Source organism: Malaclemys terrapin, chromosome 2 (assembly GCF_027887155.1).
Source record: "Malaclemys terrapin pileata isolate rMalTer1 chromosome 2, rMalTer1.hap1, whole genome shotgun sequence".
NCBI classification, from domain to species: Eukaryota; Metazoa; Chordata; order Testudines; family Emydidae; genus Malaclemys; species Malaclemys terrapin.
The window spans coordinates 235,672,296-235,693,716 of record NC_071506.1 but is presented as its reverse complement, the minus strand read 5'-3'; the positions used below and the strand labels follow the sequence as shown (position 1 = coordinate 235,693,716).

General features: G+C 38.1%; 1 protein-coding gene across 8 annotated transcripts in view; it reads left to right on the top strand.

The window, feature by feature from the left end:
• Positions 1-21,421, top strand: part of PHF14 (PHD finger protein 14) — a 271,070-nt gene that overhangs the window by 81,882 nt on the left and 167,767 nt on the right. For all 8 annotated transcript variants that reach the window (XM_054020326.1, XM_054020325.1, XM_054020323.1 and 5 more), the window contains exon 14: positions 4,825-4,993. In XM_054020326.1, coding sequence (XP_053876301.1) covers positions 4,825-4,993 — 169 coding nt within the window. The remainder of the gene's footprint in view (positions 1-4,824; positions 4,994-21,421) is intronic.

The following is a 21,421-nucleotide window of genomic DNA, read 5'->3' as shown; positions in this document are numbered from 1 at the left end:
AACTAAAGGAGCACCCAGGAAGACAAGGCTGTTGTGGAGAAGCTAAATGAATTATTTTGCATTTGTCTTCACTGCAGAGGATGTGAGGGAGATTCCCGCACCTTATCCATTTATTTATTTTTTTTTTAGGTGACAAACCAGAGGAACTGTCTCAGATTTGAGGTGTCAGTTGAGGAGGTTTTGGAACAGATCGATAAATTAAACAGTAATAAGTCACTAGGACCAGATGGTATTCATCCCAGAGTTCTGAAAAAACTCAGATATGAAATTTCAGAACTACTGACTGTAGTATATAACCTATTGCTTAAATCAGCCTCCATACCACCAGATGACTGGCAGTTAACTAGTGTAATGCTGATTTTTAAAGAAGGCTCCTGGGGCAATCCTGGCAGTTACAGGCTGGGAAGCTTAACTTCAGTATCAGGCAAATTGGTTGAAACTATAATAAAGAACAGAATTATCAGACAGACAGATAAGCACAATATGTTGGAAGAGTCAATATGGCTTTTGTAAAGGGAACACATGCCTCACCAATCTACTAGAATTCTTTGAAGTGTCAGCAAGCACGAGGACAAGGGTGATCAGGTGGATGGATATACAGTATACTTGGACTTTCAGAAAGTGACAAGGGCCCTGACCAAAGGCTTTTAAGTACAGTAAGCAGTCATGGGATAAGAGGGAAGGTCCTCTCATTGAACAGTAACTGGTTAAAAAATAGAAAACAAAGGGTAGGAATAAATGGTCAGCATTCACAGTAGAGAGAGATAAATAGTGGGGTCCTCCCAAGAATTTGTACTAGGACCAGTGCTATTAAACACATTCATAAATGATCTGAAAAAAGGGGTAAAGAGTGAGGTCACAAAGTTTGCAAATGATACAAAATTACTCAAGTTAGATCCAAAGCTGAATGCGAAGAGTAACAAACAGATCTCATAAAACTGGGTGACTGTGCAACAAAATGGTGGCTAAAAGTCGATATTGATAAAAAATAATGCACGTTGGAAAAAATAATCAAATTTATACATATACAGTGATGGGGTGTAAATTAGCTGTTACCTCTCAAGAAAAAGATCTTGGAGTCATCATGAGTAGTTCTTTGAAAACATCTGCTAAATATGCAGCAGGAGTTAAAAAAACAAAACAAACAAACAAACAAAAAAAACATAACAGAATGTTAGGAACCATTAGGAAAGGGATAGATAACAAGAAACAAAATGTCATAATGCCACTAGATAAATCCATGGTATGCCTATATCTAGAATATTGCGTGCAGTTCTGGTTACTCTATATCCAAAAAGATACATTAGAATGGCAAACAAAGTGATTAGGGGTATGGAACAGCTTCCATATCACAAATCCAAAGAAATAAGCGTAATTTACCTTCACTTGGACAAACTTCTTGATTCTTTGCTTCAACAGGCACACTTGAACTGTCTGGACTGACCACCTCTGTCCTGTATTCTCCCTTGCCATATTGGCCATGTTTCTGCCAAGGGAATTAAGTGCATTTAAGAGCCAATTTACTGTGCTTCTATTTTATCGCATTGAATTTTTTTCTTTGATACTTTTCAGACCATGCTTTCACTACTTTTTTGTTGGGTGACTTGCATTTTTCCTAGTTCTGACTGCAGTGGCAGTTGTGCCATCAATTCCAGAGTTAGCTCAGATGTTCTCTGTAAATTTTTTGCAAGTTTCTTATTTAAAATCTCAACTACAAGAACAGGAGTACTTGTGGCACCTTAGAGACTAACAAATTTATTAGAGCATAAGCTTTCGTGGACTACAGCCCACTTCTTCGGATGCATATAGAATGGAACATATATTGAGGAGATATATATACACACATACAGAGAGCATAAACAGGTGGGAGTTGTCTTACCAACTCTGAGAGGCCAATTAAGTAAGAGAAAAAAAAAAAAAACTTTTGAAGTGATAATCAAGCTAGCCCAGTACAGACAGGTTGATAAGAAGTGTGAGAATACTTACAAGGGGAGATACAAACATTGAATCTAATGGCTCAGCCATTCCCAGTCCTTATTTAATCCTGAGTTGATTGTGTCTAGTTTGCATAGTTTATTCAAACTCTTAAGAACATAGGCTATTTTTTAAAAAAATGTAGGTACTTTAAAATCAGGCATTACAGTGTCTAAATATGGATTTAAGTAAGTGGCCTGATTTTCAGAAGAGCTGAACACCCACAAACAGAAGAAAATGTTTGGACACTGATCTACATTTTTACCAAACTTTCAAATCTATGAAAGTTCCAGTCCTTCAATGAAGCCCATGAGCCAGATCTCATAATACCCCTATACTTCCAAGCCTGTCCTTGACAGAAAATACCATAGGTTACCTTTGGTCAGACTCAATGGACTCTTGAGCCTTTTCATCCCATGATGTTCAAGGGGAGATAGATTCAACTACAAGAGGTTCTCCTTTGGTGTTCTTGACGGATATAAAAGTTACAAGACTCATTTTTTTGGTAATTGGTCTCTAATAAATCTATCTAAGGTACTTTTTGGCCCTTGTTACCATAGCATCTGAGTGCCTGACAATCTTTAGTGTAAAAAGAAGAACAGGAGTACTTGTGGCACCTTAGAGACTAACAAATTTATTAGAGCATAAGCTTTTGTGGACTACAGCCCACTTCTTCGGATGCATATAGAATGGAATCTTTAGTGTATTCATCCCCACAATGCCCCTGTGAGGAAGAGAAGTAATATTATTCCCATTTTACAAATGGGGAACTGAAACCCAGCAAGACTAAAAGTTACACAAGAAATCTATGATGGGGCAGGGAATTGAACCCTCGTCTTTTGAGTCCCTAGCTAGTGCCTAACTGCTAAATCATTCTTTCAATCTGTCTTATAAAGACGACTTCTTTGTCTGTGCTTCTACACTCCTTGGTAATACATATGTATTACTGAAATACAATTTATCTCATACAGTTAGCTTTTATCCAAGTAGGATTAGATCACATTTTTTCTGACTCATTAGAGCACAGGTTGATAAGTAGACAGTGCTGTCTGTTGGAGTGTCTTCTGGTGTGACCAGAAATGATTTGAGACTAATGCTCAGGATGTTTCCAGCTTTAGAAAACACAAGACGCCAAGCCGATGAAAACATGTGTTTGCTTTATATCAGAGCAGTTTGCCTTATATTGGAGCAGCTACTCCTGTTCTTCTGCGCCAAATACGGGAACTGGTGTAAATAAAAAATTAAACAGGAACCTTTGTTAATAGTATGTTTTAGTAAGAGTAATGTGAGTCTCTTTACATTGTGAGTCTTAATACAATGTGTGGCATATCTACTGTAATTCAGCTTTGTTGACTTAAAAAAGCACTGGTATTTGAATTAAATTAAATATATTATTGTTCAGCATTCTCTTTTCAAAACACAATAGCACTGATGTTTTTCAGTTGCTTACATTACTTAATAATGCCTTTGTTTGCATTGAAATTCATAGCAGCATAGCTGTTTCTGTTAAACCTATTTTAGGCTCAACTTTGTAACATTTCCTTTCCTCATGATAAAAAAAGCATCCAGATCATTTATGGTAAATATGCCATAGTTAAATTTTGTGTTTAAACATTTGCTTTTAATATTTATTTATTTATTTTTTTTTTAAGAAAATTTCATTTGACTTTTTATAATCTGGAATTGTGTTGCAAAAATTCTGTTTTTTATAGGCGGCAAGTTAGCACACCTCCTTATCTTCAGACCATATAAAAATATATTTATAAATGAATAACAAAGTACACATTTTTATTTCTTGCTGAAACAAGTTCTGCTACTTCATTTAAATTATTATCAGTGTTTGTATGTTAATTTAAAATTTAAATTTTGTTATTTAATAGTTGGCATACTATTTCAGGAAATTTTATAATAATTTCATTAACCAATATTTAAAATACAGTTTTGGGGAAATGTAAAAATTGCTGCTGATGGTAGGATTTAGGTAAGATTTGCCTTAAAATGCATAGAATAATGTATTTTATAATAAAAAAAGGACTTAAAAATTAATTTGTCACTGATATTAACACGTAAACCTGAAATTTCATTCCCATATGTTAGGTTAACATCTGCATTTATGGCCTAACATCTTGGTATGACATATATTATTTTGTCCTGCATATGAGAACATATGAAGATGACTTCACATTTTGTTTCTTTTCTTTCATGAAGCTTGTTAATAGCATACATTAGTGATTGCTTAGTTTTGAAGTTCTGACCATGAATTTATACTGTTTTGGAAATACAACAAGGGGTTTTTCATCTGAATATAAAAAAAAATTGCTAATATGCATTTCACTGGCTATACATCTTCATTTGTCTTTTAATGTCTTCTAGACTTTTAAAAAAAATGTATCTAGTGTGAATTGAATTGTCCACCATCTTTAAAATGGTCTATTGATTGTCAGAGGAAACCCTTCTTGCTAGTCTGTCAGTAAAAAGCTGCCTACAGAGAGCAAATTCCGCACAGTGTGTCATTGGCAGAGATGAGAGGCTGCAGCAGCTAAAAAAATGAATAGATTCAAGATCAATGGGGGTAGGATTAAAAAATGGTGAAATAGTAGAAGAAATATCTTTCCTAAATATGAAAGAGTGCTTCCAATGAGTCTTAAATCCCAAATGACTTAAATGACATGAATAAATAAATAAAATAGGCCATGTATCTGGCAAGAGGAGCTATTTGAATATCTGTTATTTTGAGAAAATTACCTTATATTTTTGTGGAATTGTTTTGTTTTTGTGTTGTATTTTTACCAAAATATTTTATTTCTGCTTTGTGGTTGCTGTTGTCCATATAAAATCTTTCACTTCCAGGCAGTGTTCAGAGTGTGACCAGGCAGGCAGCAGTGACATGGAAGCAGATATTGCCATGGAAACCTTACCAGATGGGACCAAGAGATCAAGGAGGCAGATTAAAGAACCGGTGAAATTTGTTCCACAGGATGTGCCACCAGAACCAAAGAAGATTCCAATCAGAAACACGGTAAATGACAACTTAATTGTCATCATATAGGTCATATTAATAATTATTTAGCTTAGTATCTGTAAAATTGGGACCTTTAGAGTACGATGAATTAGCCCTGTATTTAAATAATGACAACCTTCTAATATAGTTGTAAAAACTGTTTTCTCTGATTATTAGATACTTAATTTTTTGTCTCAAAAATGTGATTTACTTGACTTCTGAGGAAGTACCTAAAATAATAATTCTGGTAACTGTGTACTTCAAAGAATGGTAGATCAAGCTTTCCCTTTAAACTGTAGGTTGCCAAGTCAAATAAAGTAAAATTCACCACAAGTAGGTAACAGCCAGAAATTTTTATATTTTGACAGATGTTCTCTGGCCTATGTGAAATGTCAATTTGTGTCACCTAACCCACCACAGTTGGCACGATTTGTCATCCTGCTTGGCAGTTTCACTGAATAGCCATAAAGAATAAATGACTTTTTCCCCCTAGCAATGGTTTCTCAAAGACAATATAGAAGATGATTACACCTTTTCTACTTCCTGTCTTAAGGGGAGACAGAGGTCTTCAGTGTCAAGGGGTGTCACTTGGGTTTATTTTATACACTTGGTTATATTTTAATTTTTTTAAAGTGAGAAACAGTCAAAGTTGCATTGTACCGATTATTTTAACTTGGTTCTTCACAGTACTTGGTAATAGAAGAAGTAGTGATACTTTGGTACTTGAGATAAGTTCTAAAGGATACTTTGCAAAAGTAATTAATTTGATATTACCTGCTATATTATTAAAAAGGTAATAAATTGATTAAAGTGTGTGTGTGTGTGTGTGTGTGTGTTTATAAAAATGTGATTTTCACAGTTAGTGTAATGGATTCTTTTAACAGCCATGGCAGAGGGGATAAAAACAATAGTTTAAAAAATTTTGGTATGTCTCAAAAACATTATGTAATATCATTATATATTTATCATTTATAATTTGAACCTCTATATGTTCCATTTTGCACAATTTTATTTATGCTTTAACATGCTTTAGACTGTGCTTTCTAACAATATACTTTTCAGTGCTTCTGTTCTCAAAACCCCCCCACCAAAAACAAACTAACAAAAAAGCAACCATTACTGGATGCTTTTTAATAAACAGAAATTTAGGTTTTTTTACTGGCAAAGAAAAAAACCTGTAGGTCATTTCCTTGAAAGCAGAGCTACTATTAATCATTACTGTATTCTCTTATCATTCTCCACCATACTCCGATCCTTCAAGATTTGTTTTCCTACATGTTTCTAATTAAAGGCTTTTATTGGATTTTTCATTATAATACAATACTGCATAACAGGATTAACAGAGAACTTGAGAAAATGTCCATAAATACAGTCAAAGGTATAATTTTTTTTCTAGAATACAGTCCTTTGGTCTCTCACCTGTCAAGTTTGGGGCTGTTTGGTGTTTGCGACCCTTAGGTTGTGTATGAACTATGGTTCATCTCCCAAAAGATATACAGGTCTGTCTCATCTTACGTGGGGGTTCTGTTCCGCGGTTAGCGCGTAAAGCGAAAACCGCATATAGTCAAAATTACATTGAGTTCAATGACGGGCGGAATCGCCTGCACTACAGGTACAGTATTAAAATTGTAATTTTTCTCTTTTTTGTTTTTGTTTTTGCCAACCGCGTAAAGCTGAAATCGTGCATGTTAAATGCGTTTTAGATGCGACAGACCTGTACCCAAAATAACAAACCACCCCCTCCCCCCCCACACACGTACACACCCCTTATCTCAGACTAGCCATATCCATTGTTTATTACATAGCTTGACTAGTTTTTCTTAAAGCAATCTGCTTTGGAGTCCCATTATGCTTTGCTTACAAATTCCACCCCTATATTGTCCAGCTAGCCTTTGATGGGGTTAAACTATGAATTCTTATGATCGTTAGAAGTTTTTATCCATACCAGAATCTTCATGTTGGGATTGTTTTTTGACCTGCAGAACCTGTTGCCAAAATTTTGAGCTCCAATCCAAGGAATGCTTCTCTTTCCTGTTCCAGCAGTTAGGAAGAACTTTAAGAATCATTCAGGACAAAGGGGCTAATTCAGTTCATCCTGTAGGAATGACAAGGCCAGGATGTGAGGCCACATGAATAAACCAAAGAGCCTCTTTGCATAGGAAGAAGATAAAAGTTTCTTCAGCTTGAAGGAAAGTTCCATTTCTGACTCATATGCTCTTGAAATCATCTTATTTTTTTAAAATTTCACCCTAGTTTTGAATGCTTTAATGTGCTAAGGCTTAAAGAATCAAACAATGAAAGGACATAGGAGTAGTGGCTCCTAATACCAGGGAGGAGTCTGAATCAGATTTTTCATTCCGCTCTCCACACTCCCTCTGGTGACTATTACAGCTGTAAATCCTGAACACCATCGTGAAAAAATTGATTATCTGAGGGAAAGTTGGATTTGTGGCAAACGCAAAAGACTAAAATTGGGAGATTTGTTTTTTGTTTCAAGCTGTGACAGATGTTTGCCAAATCACTTAATCTTACTCTTCCTCAGTTTCCTAATCTGAAAAATGTGGCTAAGTTAGGGTTACCATTCGTCCGGATTCCCCCGGACATGTCCGGCTTTTTCGGGTTAAAAATAGCGTCCGGAGGGAATTTGTCAATGTCCGGACTTCCCCTCCTCTCCCCCCCCCCCCCCATGCAGAGCGTGCGCACGGCTTACAGAGCAGCCGGGGCTCCCACAGCCAGAGCCGCCGGGGCTCCCACAGCCAGAGCCAGAGCCCTTCCTGCACTTCTCTCCTGAAACTTGACACCACTCCCCTCCTCCCCCTCCCTCCCTGCATTCACAGATCGCTCGTCTGGAGCTCCGACCCTGCTCCCCTCCCCCGCTGCCGAGCGCGCTGCTCTGCAGCACAGTAAGGGGGCCGGGGGCCAGAGAAGCGGCAGGGAGGTTCTGGGGTGGGGGGGGGTAGTCAAGAAACAGGGAACAGGGGGGAGGGTTGGATGGGTCAGGGAGTTCAGGGGGGGCTGTCTGGGGGTTGGGGGGTGTAAGGTTTTGGGCAGTCAGGGTACAGGTGGGGGGGGGTCTCAGGAGGGGGCAGTTAGGGGACAAGAAACAGTGAGGCTTAGGTAGGGGGTGGGGTTCTGGAGGGCAGTTAGGAGCAGGGGTCCCAGGAGGGGGCAGTCAGGGGACAAGGAGCGGGGGGGAGGGTCGAGAGTTCGGGGCAGGCTTTCTGGGGGAGGGTGGATAAGGTTTTGGGCAGTCAGGGTACAGGTAGGAGGTAGAGTCCTGGGGGACAGTTGGGGGGGTCTTAGGAAGGGGCAGTTAGGGGATAAGGAACAGGGAGGCTTAGGTAGGGGGTGGGGTTCTGGAGGGCAGTTAGGAGCAGGGGTCCCAGGAGGGGGCAGTCAGGGGACAGGGAGCAGAGGGGTTTAGATGGGTCAGGAGTTCTGGGGGGGCTGTCTGGGGGTGGGGGTGTGGATAAGGGTTGGGGCAGTCAGGGGACAGGTAGGGGGTAGGGTCCTAGGGGGCCAGTTAGGATGTGGGGAAGGTCTCAGGAGGAGGCAGTCAGGGGACAAGAGGCAGGGAGGCTTAGGGAGGGGGTGGAGTCCTGGGGGGGCAGTCAGGGGACAAGGAGTGGGGGGGAGGGTTGGGGGTTCTGAGGGGGCAGGAAGTGGGAGGGAGTGGAAGGGGCAGGGGCGGGGCTAGGTCAGGACGGGGGCGGGGCTAGGACAGGGGTGGGGCTCCTCCCGTCCTCTTTTTTGATTGTTGAAATATGGTAACCCTAGGCTAAGCCTCATGAGGGTGAGACTAAGTTTAATTAATGTTTGCAGAGCATTTTGAGATCCTTGGCTGTGTGTTAAAGTGCCCTAGGCAACCTTTAGTGCACACCAGCAGGGTCTACACAGACCAGTTAATGCACAACTCATTAGTACTCTTTAGAAATCATACCCTCATAGTGTGTATTGCCACACCATATAGACAAACCCTCAGAGTATAAAAGAAAACAGAACTTGTTTGACCTGTCCTTCCCCCGCCAAGCAGTTGTTGTCATTTTTGCCCTTCAAAGTGCAGAAATATGATCTTACAGCCTCTCCCAATTTAGCCAAAGTCTGTCTCTCTCACATTCCGTATTTTTCATAGTTATTTCTCCATGTAGAATCTAAGAAACTTTGTCACTGTTGACCTTGAATGTTACTATTATGTAAGTTTAAGAGACTGTGCTCTGTGATGCATTCAGTATCTCACACCACATGGCCAATTTCACTATTCTGTAATCTCTTAGTTTTAAGACTTAATTGTTTCCCTTTTCCGTGCTTTTGGAGATGCTGGTAATTCAGTAGTTATTCCTCTTACTCTGATTTTGCTAATCTTCAACTTTATCTCAGAGCGCTTTCAGTACAGATTGTAATTTCTGATGCATGTCGACTCAATTCTTGGCCTCAGTGATTTGATCTTTAACTTCTATCCTGTTGGATAAACCTTGAAGAAAATCCTGTGAAGTGGAGACAGTGTCTTAAACTGAATCTGTGAACCTGTTGTGGCAAACAAATACAAACCATATATTTCCTCCTCCATACATTTTGATTCACCAGATACCTTGCCCATCTTGTGATGGTTTTGTTGATTTTATTATGTGAATAATGCTTTCTGTGGACATAGAGCTGCTGTACATCTTAAAAAAAGAATTGTCCTTGGAACAAGGAGAATCAACTCCTACTGTTCATCTTTTCTTTTTTTATTTGTGTTAACCTATTTTAACACTCCTTTGAAGAGTGACCATGCATGAGGGAGAAAAAATATCTGGTCATGATAATTGGTTTATTACATTTAATATTTATTTAGATGTTGAAGTGGAGCTGCTTCCCACTTACTTAGATATAATTGTGAAACTATTGACAAAGCATAAATAATGTACTTCATGACCTTCACACCTCTACCTTTCCCACTCCCTACAGATGTTTTTTTTTTTTTCCAATTCATTAAGTTCAGTTTGAAAAATGATTGAAAAAAACGCCCTTACCATGTGTGTAGCACGGAGCCTAGGACCTGGTCTACACTAGAAAATTAGGTAGGTATAACTACATTGCTCAGGGATGTGAAAAAATGACACCCTTGAATGATGCAGCTAAACCAATCTAACCCCCAGTGTAGACAGCACTAGGTCGATGGGAGAATTTTTCTCTCAGGATTACCTACGCCTACAGGAGAAGCTGATGCAGCATTTTCAGTGTAGACAAGCCCTAGGTTATGACACAAACAGCTAGTGTGATTATAAAAGTGTTAAGCTGTGTCTCCATGAGTGTTAATGGATTTTCCATTTATGTTACGTAAGTTTGAATGATTTTAACTTAATTGAAAAAAAGTGTCTTTTTTGCCACTTGGTGAAGTCCACAAAGTAAGTTTCACATTGAAATTTATATGGCTACATTTCATTGTAATGATTTATCATAGTTAATTCCTACTGTTTACCGACACTCATTTTAACTTTTCAGAACTTATATATAAGCCTAATGTTTTACAAAATCAAGCAACTGCTAAAGTATGTATGTAATAATTAAAACAACATGTCAGGCAGGGGCTGGCTTTTTGTTGTCTTTGTACAGTGCCTAGCACAATGACGTCTTGATCCATGATTGATTGGACCCCCTAAGCATTACAGTATAAATGGTGGTGATGTTGAATTAGCTGTTACTAAGGGCAAGATGGCAGTATATGTAACATAAAGAAGATAATATAAAGCACTTGTTAATTATCAACTTAAAAAAAACTTATTAACTGTGTGAAATAACTAATGTGCATTTATAGGAAGGTAAAAATACAGGAATTACTATACCCGATTAGACCATTGATATCTAGAGCAGAAACCTGTCCCTGAGAGTGGCCAGTAACCAAGGCCCTACATTTTTGTTTTTATTTTGTTTAAAATTTCCCGAGAAATATACAAACTTAATAAAGTGAAAATCAGTGCAAGAAAATTAACGTCACAGTTTTCTGGGTAAATATCAGGGTTAATATATGGAAGACAAAAGAAAAGGAACAAATAGAGAAAAATAAGACTTCTTCTGGATCCTGGTTCCTGCTCCAGAAGGAGAGATGGCAGCTTGGTAATGTGGGCGGCCAAGGTAACTGAGCTGCCATCTCTCTTTCTAGAGTAGGCCCACAAGAGGTGGAGGAGGCAGTGTGAAGAAATGGAATGCTCGCCTCCTTCACCTCTTCCACTTCCAGGCTCACTTCGGGTCCATTCTGAAAGGAGAGATGGTGGTTAAGTTGATGCCCAGGTTAGTGAGCTGGGTCCATGGAGTTCTGGCACTCTTTTTTTTTTTTTTTTTTTTTTTTTTAAGGACTGAAGCACTGATGTACACATGCACATCTGTATGTATCTTCCAATACATTGTTTTATTTTAACGGACAGCCTTATATTTACACTTAGACTAATTCATTAACATAAACACATCTACCTAATGTAAAGTATTGGATTTTTCTTAACTTAATCAGTATTTTCATATATTTGAGCAGTCTGAAATTCAGGTCAAAACAAGTAAAAAACTGAATAATAGCTTTTGTAAAAGCCAGGAATTTTACAGTAAAAATGGGTAAAAAGCAACACAGGAGGGTCTTACCAGTAAAACATGCTTCATCCCATAGTTTAAAAAAAAAAAAAAAGGGGTATTACGTGCCATAATAGATGTTTCATCCTGCCAGTGGTTGGCTTATGCCCTGACGCATGAGGGTTAGGTTACATAATTAAAAAAAAAATTATAACATATCTAACGTAATCGTGGATGTTTGCTTATCTATGTCTTCTTCTTTTTCTAATCTTTCTAAGCTTCTACACTCAATGATGCTTTGTACCAGTGAGTTCTGTAGGTTAATTATTGACATTTTTTTAGGAGAAAAGGTGTTTTCTTTTATCCATTTTAACTGCTACCTTTCAGTTTCTGATTCCCTTTGTTCTTGCATTATGTGAGAAGCTAAATAGGGACATTTTGTATGTTTTCTCTTATTCATCATCTCCCTAAACTGAACCATCCCATTCCTTTCAGTTTCTCCTCAAGCCTTTAACCATTTTCATCCTTATATCTGGACTGAGACTATCTGAGCTCCCTAAAGCAGAAGTTAAACTGTGAATGAAGTGCTCTGTTGGCCATATTCTGGATCAGCATGTACAAAAGATAGATTCACAATCCATTACTGAACTGGTGGGAATTGTGAGCAATACACTTATCTTAGAGCAGTGGTGCCCAAACTTTTCCTGTCACGGCACCCCTTACCAGTAATGGAATCTGTCCACACCCCCACTCCTTTACTGCACAGTTGGCTCAGCAGAGGAGCTTGGGCTGAAGACCGAGCTGGGGTCAGAACTGGGGATGGGAGTGGAGTGGAGCTGTATCTGGGTCTGGGCTGGGGGCAGAGTGGAGCTGTGGTGGGGGCCAGAGCTGGGTTGGAGCCAGGCTGGGGTTGGAGTGGAGCTGTGGCTGAGGCTGGGCTGGGAGCAGAGTGTAGCTGGGGATGGAGCGGAGCTGCAGCTGGGGCCGGAGCTGGGCTGGGAGCAGAGCAGGCGGCGGAGTGGAGCTGTGGCTGGGGCGGGGCGGAGCGGGGCTGGGTGATGCTCCCTCCCTCTGCCCCCTGTGGGGGCTGGCCCTGCTGCACTCCCCCATGAACGTTCCTCCACTCCGCCCCCAGCCCAGCTCTGCCCTGATTTCATCTAGCCCTCTAGTCCTAGGGGGGTGCACCCCACAGTTTCGGGACCAGTGGCTTAGAGTATTGGGTGTAAAGGTGGGAGGCAGAGAACGTTTAATAGCAATTCCTTTTTCAGTTAAGAAATGTATTTAGTTATTCAGAATGTATTCCAATCTAGTCAGTGATGCTCAGAGTGATGATGGTTGGGGTGGGAGCAGAAATGTGCCAATACTTACAGCTCCATTTGTAATAGACACTAAACACTTCCTTTCCACTTGGAATTGGGAATTATGAGAAGTGAAGCAGGGAGATGGAAGCAGTCAATGTTAAAGCAACTGTTTTTTATATCAGGATCATATTTCTCCCTCTTACAGTTGGTTGCCACCTTCTAATCTATTCCAATGCTGTTTAATGTTTGGATTTTTATTTGATAGTGCTTTTTAAAACACTTGATCAGATGTAAGGAATTAGCCTGTTCAGAACCTCGATTCACATTGTCTCTATTTTCAGAATATTTTGTAGGATATTTGAATAAAGAAATTCACATGATTAAGTAGAAATGAGGAGGTAGGGAGTAAATTCTGCCATTCAGGTTGTTACTATGCAGAGGGTACAGCTTATTAAGATTTAAAATAAGATTAAAATTGACATTCCTGCATGGAATTTTTTTTAACCTACTAGTGTTACAAGCAACAACTGATATTACTGTAGCTAAAAACAAAGAGTTTTCCCTCCATTTTTGTCAGTTTACATTGTACATTTTGACAGTTGTTTCACTGTTCCCCTTGCATAATCAGACATTTTGGCTTGCTGTCAGCATGAGTCTACCACACAGGAGTGGGGACAGAAAAATACAGGAATGTTTGATGGTAAAACCACAGAAGATGATGGGGACCTAGGGGCAGGTGCAGTGCTCGAAACTAAGTCATCTTGAAGCCTAATCCTGCAAACACATGTATGAGTAACCATTGAGCTCAACAGAACTTCTCAGTACCCTGATTCAGGAGAGCCTCCCTATTCAGGAAGATCACGTAAGCATATGCTTAACAGCCTTCTTGAATAAGGATAATTTAAGCACATATTTCAATTCTTTCCTGAATCAGGGTCAGAATAAGTAAAGGAGTATAAGTGTTCAGCAGATCAGCCCTCAGTTTGCAAACTGCTGTGGAAAGGACTGTATGTGAACAAAGAAATTAACTTATTGTTGATGCTTCCACAATTCAAATAATTTTAAAAACCCTTTAAATTAACGCTGTTTAGAATTTTATAAAGTTGATTCACATTATAAAACTAAGAAATGGAAAATATAATCTCCACAAACCACATGTGATCTCTATGTTTAGTTGCACCCAATGTTAAACTTCATTAGAAAAAATAATAATCTAAACTAAAGTTTATAAATAAATTAAATTATAAATTAATGGAGATATCCTATCTCCTAGAACTGGAAGGGACCTTGAAAGGTCATCGAGTCCAGCCCCCTGCCTTCACTAGCAGGACCAAGTACTGATTTGTGCCCCAAATCCCTAAGTGGCCCCCTCAAGGATTGAACTCACAAACCTGGGTTAAGTAGGCCAATGCTCAAACCACTGAGCTATCCCTCCTCCCCCCCTTGTTATGTATTGCTGAACAATTTAAATGGAAAAAGTATGAGAATTGATGATGTATTTTCCCTAGCCATATTTAGTGATCCTCTTATTCTTGTAACACATATACATCTCAGAATTTTTGCACAGGGAACTTTAGAAATATTTACTATATAATGTATATAATTCTGTATATTTTGTTTATAGAAATCTGTATGAGGACATATGACTAGTGTTTTACAGTCTTCTTATATAAATTAAATGGGCTGGATCCTAATTATCTAGCTTAACTGCATATGCTCTTGTTATTGAGATCATTTATTAATGAGATGTCACCCAATTTGAAAAAACAAAACAAAACAAAAAAAAAACCCTTTAAATGTCAAGTTGCTTTGCTCTCCTCAAATGAAAAAGAGCAAATAAGATGATGTTCAATTTTTTTTTCTGAGCCAATTGGTCTGTCTCCCTAATCTAGGTTATTGTCAGACTGTAGACAGTCTGTTCAGTAAAATAATTGCATTAAAATCTGGCCTGACTTTACTGGGGAATAAACTTTCTTAAATATAATCTGTTTGCATAATCTGAATAGCAGTAAAGTGTATTAGTGAATTAAGGTTAGATGTAATAATCATTTTCCTTTAGAATCTCACAAAATATTATTTGCCTACCATATATGATAATTATCTGGAAGTGTAAAGGTTGGAAGGAAAAAAAGCTTTGTTTACTTAAAGTAATGCCATCTTCTAAAACAGTGACTTTACGTGATGGGACTCAGGACTTCTGGAGATTTCTAGTGAAAATCCACATGTAGGAAGTGGCTTCTTTGTCAGTATACTTCTTAATGTTGTTCAGGAATATTGTGCTGCTGGACATATTGTCCTGCAGTGAACTCTCTCTGTGCAGACGTTTGCATCCACATAAAGCTCAATTTAGGTTCAGAACTTTAATCATGAACATATTTTCCAGCCAAGCACTGTTTTAATGCATTTGACTGGAAAGAAAACATCCATCTAGTATTATTATAGTGGAGGGAAAAGTGTTGTGTAACGTCATTTTGAGAAGCGACTCATTTGTTCCATGATTTAAACAAAAGTGACTGATCTTTTACCATCAAAATTATATTGCACTAACTACACAATTATATACAAATTGTGTAATTCCATTGCATAAAATTCCAGTGAAAAGATTGTATATTTTTTTATAAAGTAAATTATTTTTATTTGTTGGGGTGTTGCTGTGTGTATTGTTCAGATCATAGAGGAGAAAAGGTCCTTGCTTCTAGAGGCTTTCACTCTAAGTAAATCAATTAAAAAAATTTCACACACAAAGCACTTGGATTATAAGTGGTATTCATCACATTTTTTTTTGTGTTTATTGTTTTTAATTTACAAATACATACTATTTCTTAGGGTGAATTAATATTGTTCATTTCTGTTCAGAGTATGGAAGAAAGATGGTAGCGGAGAGAATGGTTTTCTATTCGGGTTTACTAAAATAAATATGATTGTTATCTTGACTCTAGTTGTATTTAACGGAAGCATTTTTACCCAAATTCTTTCCACTTACCCATTGTGTGATTTAATTATGAGATGTCATAGATATTATTTCTGAATAGATGATGACTAGAGAAGGGACCACTAAAATAAAGCTCATTTTAAATATACGCTTCAGTGTTCCATGAAGCATTATAACAAATAATTATAAAACATTCTAATCTGTATTTGTCAATTCTGTGTGATAAAACAAAAAATCTGGCCTTCTCAAACTATTCAGAATAATTGGTCATTTAATTTAAATATGACTTTTCAAAATGAGCATCTTAAAGTCCTTTAGTAATAGCTCTTCCTATTTTTTTGGACATTCTGCTTAATACTTAACAATCCAACATTTAACAGCACAACTCCAAGCAAAATAATCAGTAATATTTCAAAACTCAAAAGCATAGAAAGAACTTTATAAAATAAAATGTTCTTATCCAGCACTGAATGTAAAATTATGTAAATGATCCTACAATATGTTATTAATAAAAGGGTAACTATAAAATCATGGAAATGTAGGACTAGAAGGGACCTTGATAGGTCATCTAGATAGTCCCCTGTAGTGAGCCAGGGCTAAGTATTATCTAGAGTCTCTGACATGACTCCAAAGAGAAACTGCTGAGCTTCAGTTCATTTGCAAATTTGACACCATCAGATCAGGATTAAACAAAGACTGTGAATGGCTAGCCAACTACAAAAGCAGTTTCTCCTCCCTTGGTGTTCACACCTCAACTGCTAGCAGAGGACCTCACCCTCCCTGATTGAACTAACCTCGTTATCTCCAGACTGATTCTTGCCTGCATAGTTATACCCGCCTCTGGAATTTCCATTACATGCATCTGACGAAGTGGGTATTCACCCACGAAAGCTTATGCTCCAATACATCTGTTAGTCTTAAAGGTGCCACAGGACTCTGTTGCTTTTTACAGATGCAGACTAACAAGGCTACCCCTCTGATCTTTGACATGTGTTTGTCAAACCTGTCCTTAAAAATCTCCAGTGACAGAGATTCCACACCTCCCTTTGTAATTTTTTCCAGTGCTTAGCTACCCTTATAGTTAGTGAGTTTTTCCTAACGTCTAACCTAAATCTTCCTTGCTGCAATTTAAGCCTATTACTTCTTGTCCTATTCTCAGTGGATAAGGAGAACAATTTATCACTCTCCTATTTATAACAATCTTTTATGTACTTGAAGACTGCATTATTTCCCCAACAGATATCTGGGTAGTTGAAATCCCCCATCACCACCATGTCCTGTGCTTTGGATGATTTTTGTTAGTTATTTAAAAAAAAAAAAAAAGCCTCATCCACCTATTCTTCCTTGTTGGGTGGTCTGTCCTAGACCCATGACATCATCCTTACTTTTTACCCTTTTTATTTTTACCCAGAGACTTTCAATAGGTCTGCCTCATATGTCAGCCAGTCCGGTAACTGAATGAGCCTGTACTGCTTTGTAGATACCAGACTTCAGTTTGGCCTGAGCTTTTGCTACACTAGGCTGAGGGGGAGGGCATGTTAAGATGAAGGAGATACGGCTCTTTTGAAGTGCTTTATGATAGCAGAATGTATTAAAAGGGGATAAAATGGTGATCTTTAAATAGGTGTAAGTGTATAGAATACATTAAATGAAAAATCATTAATCTGCTGTGGCAAACTTCCATAAATAGGCTATTCACTTACCAGTTACTGGAAACCACTTTTCTCTTCCAGTTTTAATTTTCCTCTTTCTGCCTCTGTTTTTCGAGAACTGGAATTTTTTGAGGGGATTCCTTGTTTCAAAAATTCCTCGTAGCCTTCAGTAACCTGTTTTCTCAGAATTCCCACCTTCTTTTTATGCAAATATTTGTTACCATCTTGATTGCTATAAGTATCTAAATTTGACAGTTTAGGGCAAAGTGTTAATCCTCTAAATTAATAAAATCCCATTTGGACATTGCTGAAAAGTTGACTTCTTATACTGTGCACGCAAATCAAGAAACTCCAAAAAATGTCACTAGAGTTTCAAAAATGACAAACCCGAGGTATTAGAATCCTCTGGCATAGTTTCACCAAAGAAAAAGATACTAAAAAGTGTATAACAAACTTCTGGCAAACAAAAACATTTTGTAATTAACTCTTTAAATTGAATTTCTATGATAAATATGTTGCATGTTTACTGTTGTATTAGAAACAGTAACCCGTGTAATGCACTAAATACATTGGTTATAAACAAATTCACACAGATAGTACTGCTCTGTAATGGCACAGTGACAGAAGTATTGCAAAATTCACTTCTACATAAAGCCAAAATTCTCAAGAGAATGACAACCAAACAAATCCTGGGGAGCTGTAATTCTCTGTAATTATGCTTGTTTTTCTTTTAAATCATTTTTTGATTTACTGGCATTTCTTTTTGTTTGGCACTTCCTTTTTTATTACTGCCTATTTTCTGGAAAATGAAATAATTATTTTGGAGAAATATATTGGGTAGTTCTGAATTGTACATGGTTATGTATGTTTTGATCAACAGCAAAGTGGCAGACATTTTATATGTATTGAGCAAGTGTGCCACCTAGTGTCTGCATTGATTTTTTGCCTTCACTCAAAATATTTTCATTCCCGTGTGATACCATCTGTAGAGAATACCTATTTTCGATTTTTAAACAGAATTAAATCAAAGATAATTTTTCTCTTAACTAGGGCTTTTAAGTTGGTCTCATGATTATAACTATTTCCCAGTGACAATATGCAATTACAGAATTGAACACACATTAAGGAATCTCTGGAATTATGAGTGAAGAATTGCCATATTAGTGCTAAAATGTGAAGCAAAGCACGCCAGATTCAAGCTTAACGGGAAAAGGCATACCACTTATGTTCGCTGCACCGTGTCTTCTTGATTGTATTTACTCTAATCTTGAGCCCTTTCTTGGAAACTGAGGTTATTCTTCTCCATGGTCTCCTAATAAAAACCCTCCAATAAAAATGTTGCTAAAATTATTGGACTTCGTAATGTAAATCATTCTTCTATACGAAGGTGAACTCTTGGACCAGCTTAAACAACTGATTAAACCTCCAAAACAAAACCATACACCTGTAGTTTTGCAAACCAATACTGTTTTCACACAGGAATACAAGCAACGATATCTACAGAGTAGTACTGCCTGGATTTCCACTGCTAATCACCAGACAGAAAAGAATACATAGCTTGTGGTGCCATCTCAATCAAATCAACATACTTGCCAAGCACCAGAGAATCAAAAATTGAAAATACATCAAAATGCAAAATCGGAACCCAGGGCTCCAACCCCATGGCCTTGTCCCTGTCCCCTTCCAGCTCAGCATGGTAGGGACAGCCATGCACCAGGGGGCAACCTTCTTCCCCCCAGCAGTGGCAGCACAGCCCCGTTTACCTTGTGGGCACAAAATGTGTCAGCAGAGGTCCTCCCTTCCCCCTCTTGAGGTCAGGGATGGCAGCAGTAGACCCATTATTTTAGACACCATAACCGACTAATTCTTGGAGTAGCTAGTCTTGGAACCCACAAGGGGAGAGGCAATTCTTCATCTAGTCCAAAGCGCAGAGCCGAGGATCTGATCCAAGAGGTAAATATAGCTGAAACCGCTCGATGATAGCGACCATAATGTAATTAAATTTCACATCACTGCAGAAAGGGAAACACCAAAGAAATGCACCTCTGATGCATTTAACTTCAAAAAGGGGTAGTACACAAAAATAAGCTAGTTAAATGGAAGTTAAAAGGAACAGTCTTAAAACAACTGTAAAATGCCTACAAGCTGCATGGAAACTCTTTAAAAACACCATAATACAGACTCAAACTAAATGTATCATCCAAATTAAAACAAACAAACAGTAAGAGGACCAAATAAATGCACCATGGCTAAACACCAAAGAAAAAGAGGCGGGTAGAAGCAAAAAGGCATCCTTAAAAAATTGAAAGTTAAATCCTTATGAGGAAAATAGGAGCATAATCTCTGGCAAGTCAAGTGTAAAAGTATAATTAAATAGGCCAAAGAAGACTTTAAAGCGCAACTAATGAAACAGAAACTAACGCAAAATTGTTCTTAAGTACATCAGAAGCAGGAAACCTTCCAAACAATCAGTGGAGCCACTGAACAATCGAGGTGCTAAAGGAGCACTCAAAGAAAGGACACTGCGGTGAAGCTAAATGAAATCTTTGCTTCTGTCTTCACTGCAGAGGATTTGAGGGCCATTCCCATACCTGAGCCATTCTCTCTGACAAATTAGGGGAACTGTCCGAGATTGAGATGCCAGTAGAGGAGGTTTTGGAACAAATTGATAGATTAAATAGTAATATGTCACCATACTAACTGTGGTATATAACCTATTGCTTTAATCAGCCTCTGTATTACCAGCTGACTGGCAGATAGCTAATGTCACACCCATTTTTAAAAAAGGCTCCAGAGGCGATCCTGCCAATTACAGGCTGGGAAGCCTAACTTCAGTACCAGGCAAATTGGTTGAAACTATAGTAAAGAATGGAATTATCAGACACATAGATGAACCTCATATGTTGGAAGAATCAACACGATTTTTGTAAAGGGAACACATGTTTCACCAATATATTAGAATTCTTTGAAGATGTCAAGAAACATGAGGACAAGGGTGATCCAGTGGATACAGTGTACTTGGACTTTTAGAAAGTATTTGGTGACTCTCATCAAAGGCTCTTAAGCAGAGTAAGCAGTCATGGGATAAGAAGGAAGGTGCTCTCATCGAACAGTTACTGGTTAAAAGACAGAAAACAAAGGATAGGAATAAATGGTCAATATTTACAAGAGAGAGAGAGGTAAATAGTGGGCTCCTCCCAAGAATTTGTACTAGGACCAGTGCTGTTCAACATATTCATAAATGATCTGGAAAAGGAGTAAAGAGTGAGGTGGCAAAGTTTGCAGACGAGACAAAATTACTCGATAGTTAAGTCTAAAGCTGACTGTGAAGAGTTACAAAGGGATTTCACAAAACTGGGTGACCGGGCAACAAAATGCTGATGAAAGTCAATATTGGTGAATTCAAAATAAAGCACATTAGAAAAAATAATCACAATTTATACGTATACAATGATGGGATGTAAATTAGTGGTTATCTCTCATGAAAGAGATCTTGGAGACATCTTGGATAGTTCTCTGAAAACATCTGCTCAAAATGCAGCGGCAGTCAAAAAAGCTAACAGAATGTTGGGAACCATTAAGAAAGGGATAGATAACATGACAGAAAATATTGTAAGGTCACTATATAAATCCATAGTATGCCTATCCCTTGAATACTGCATGAAGTTCTGATCATCCCATCTCAAAAAGAAAAAAAGTGAAAATTGAAAAAGGTACAGAGAAGCACAAGAAAAATGATTAGGAGTATGGAACAGCTTCCATCTGAGGAGAGATTAGAAAGACTGGGACTGTTTAGCTTCTAAAAGAGATGTCAAAGAGGGGAGGAGGTATGATAGAAGTATATAAAATCATGAATGATGTGGAGAAAGTAAAGAGGGAAGTGTTATTTAGCCCCATCACATGACACAATAACCAGGGATTGTGGATGAATTTAATAGGCAGCAGGTTTAAAACAAACAAAAGGAAGTATTTCTTCACCCAATGCTGTCAGCCTGTGGAACTCATTGCCAGGGGATGTTGT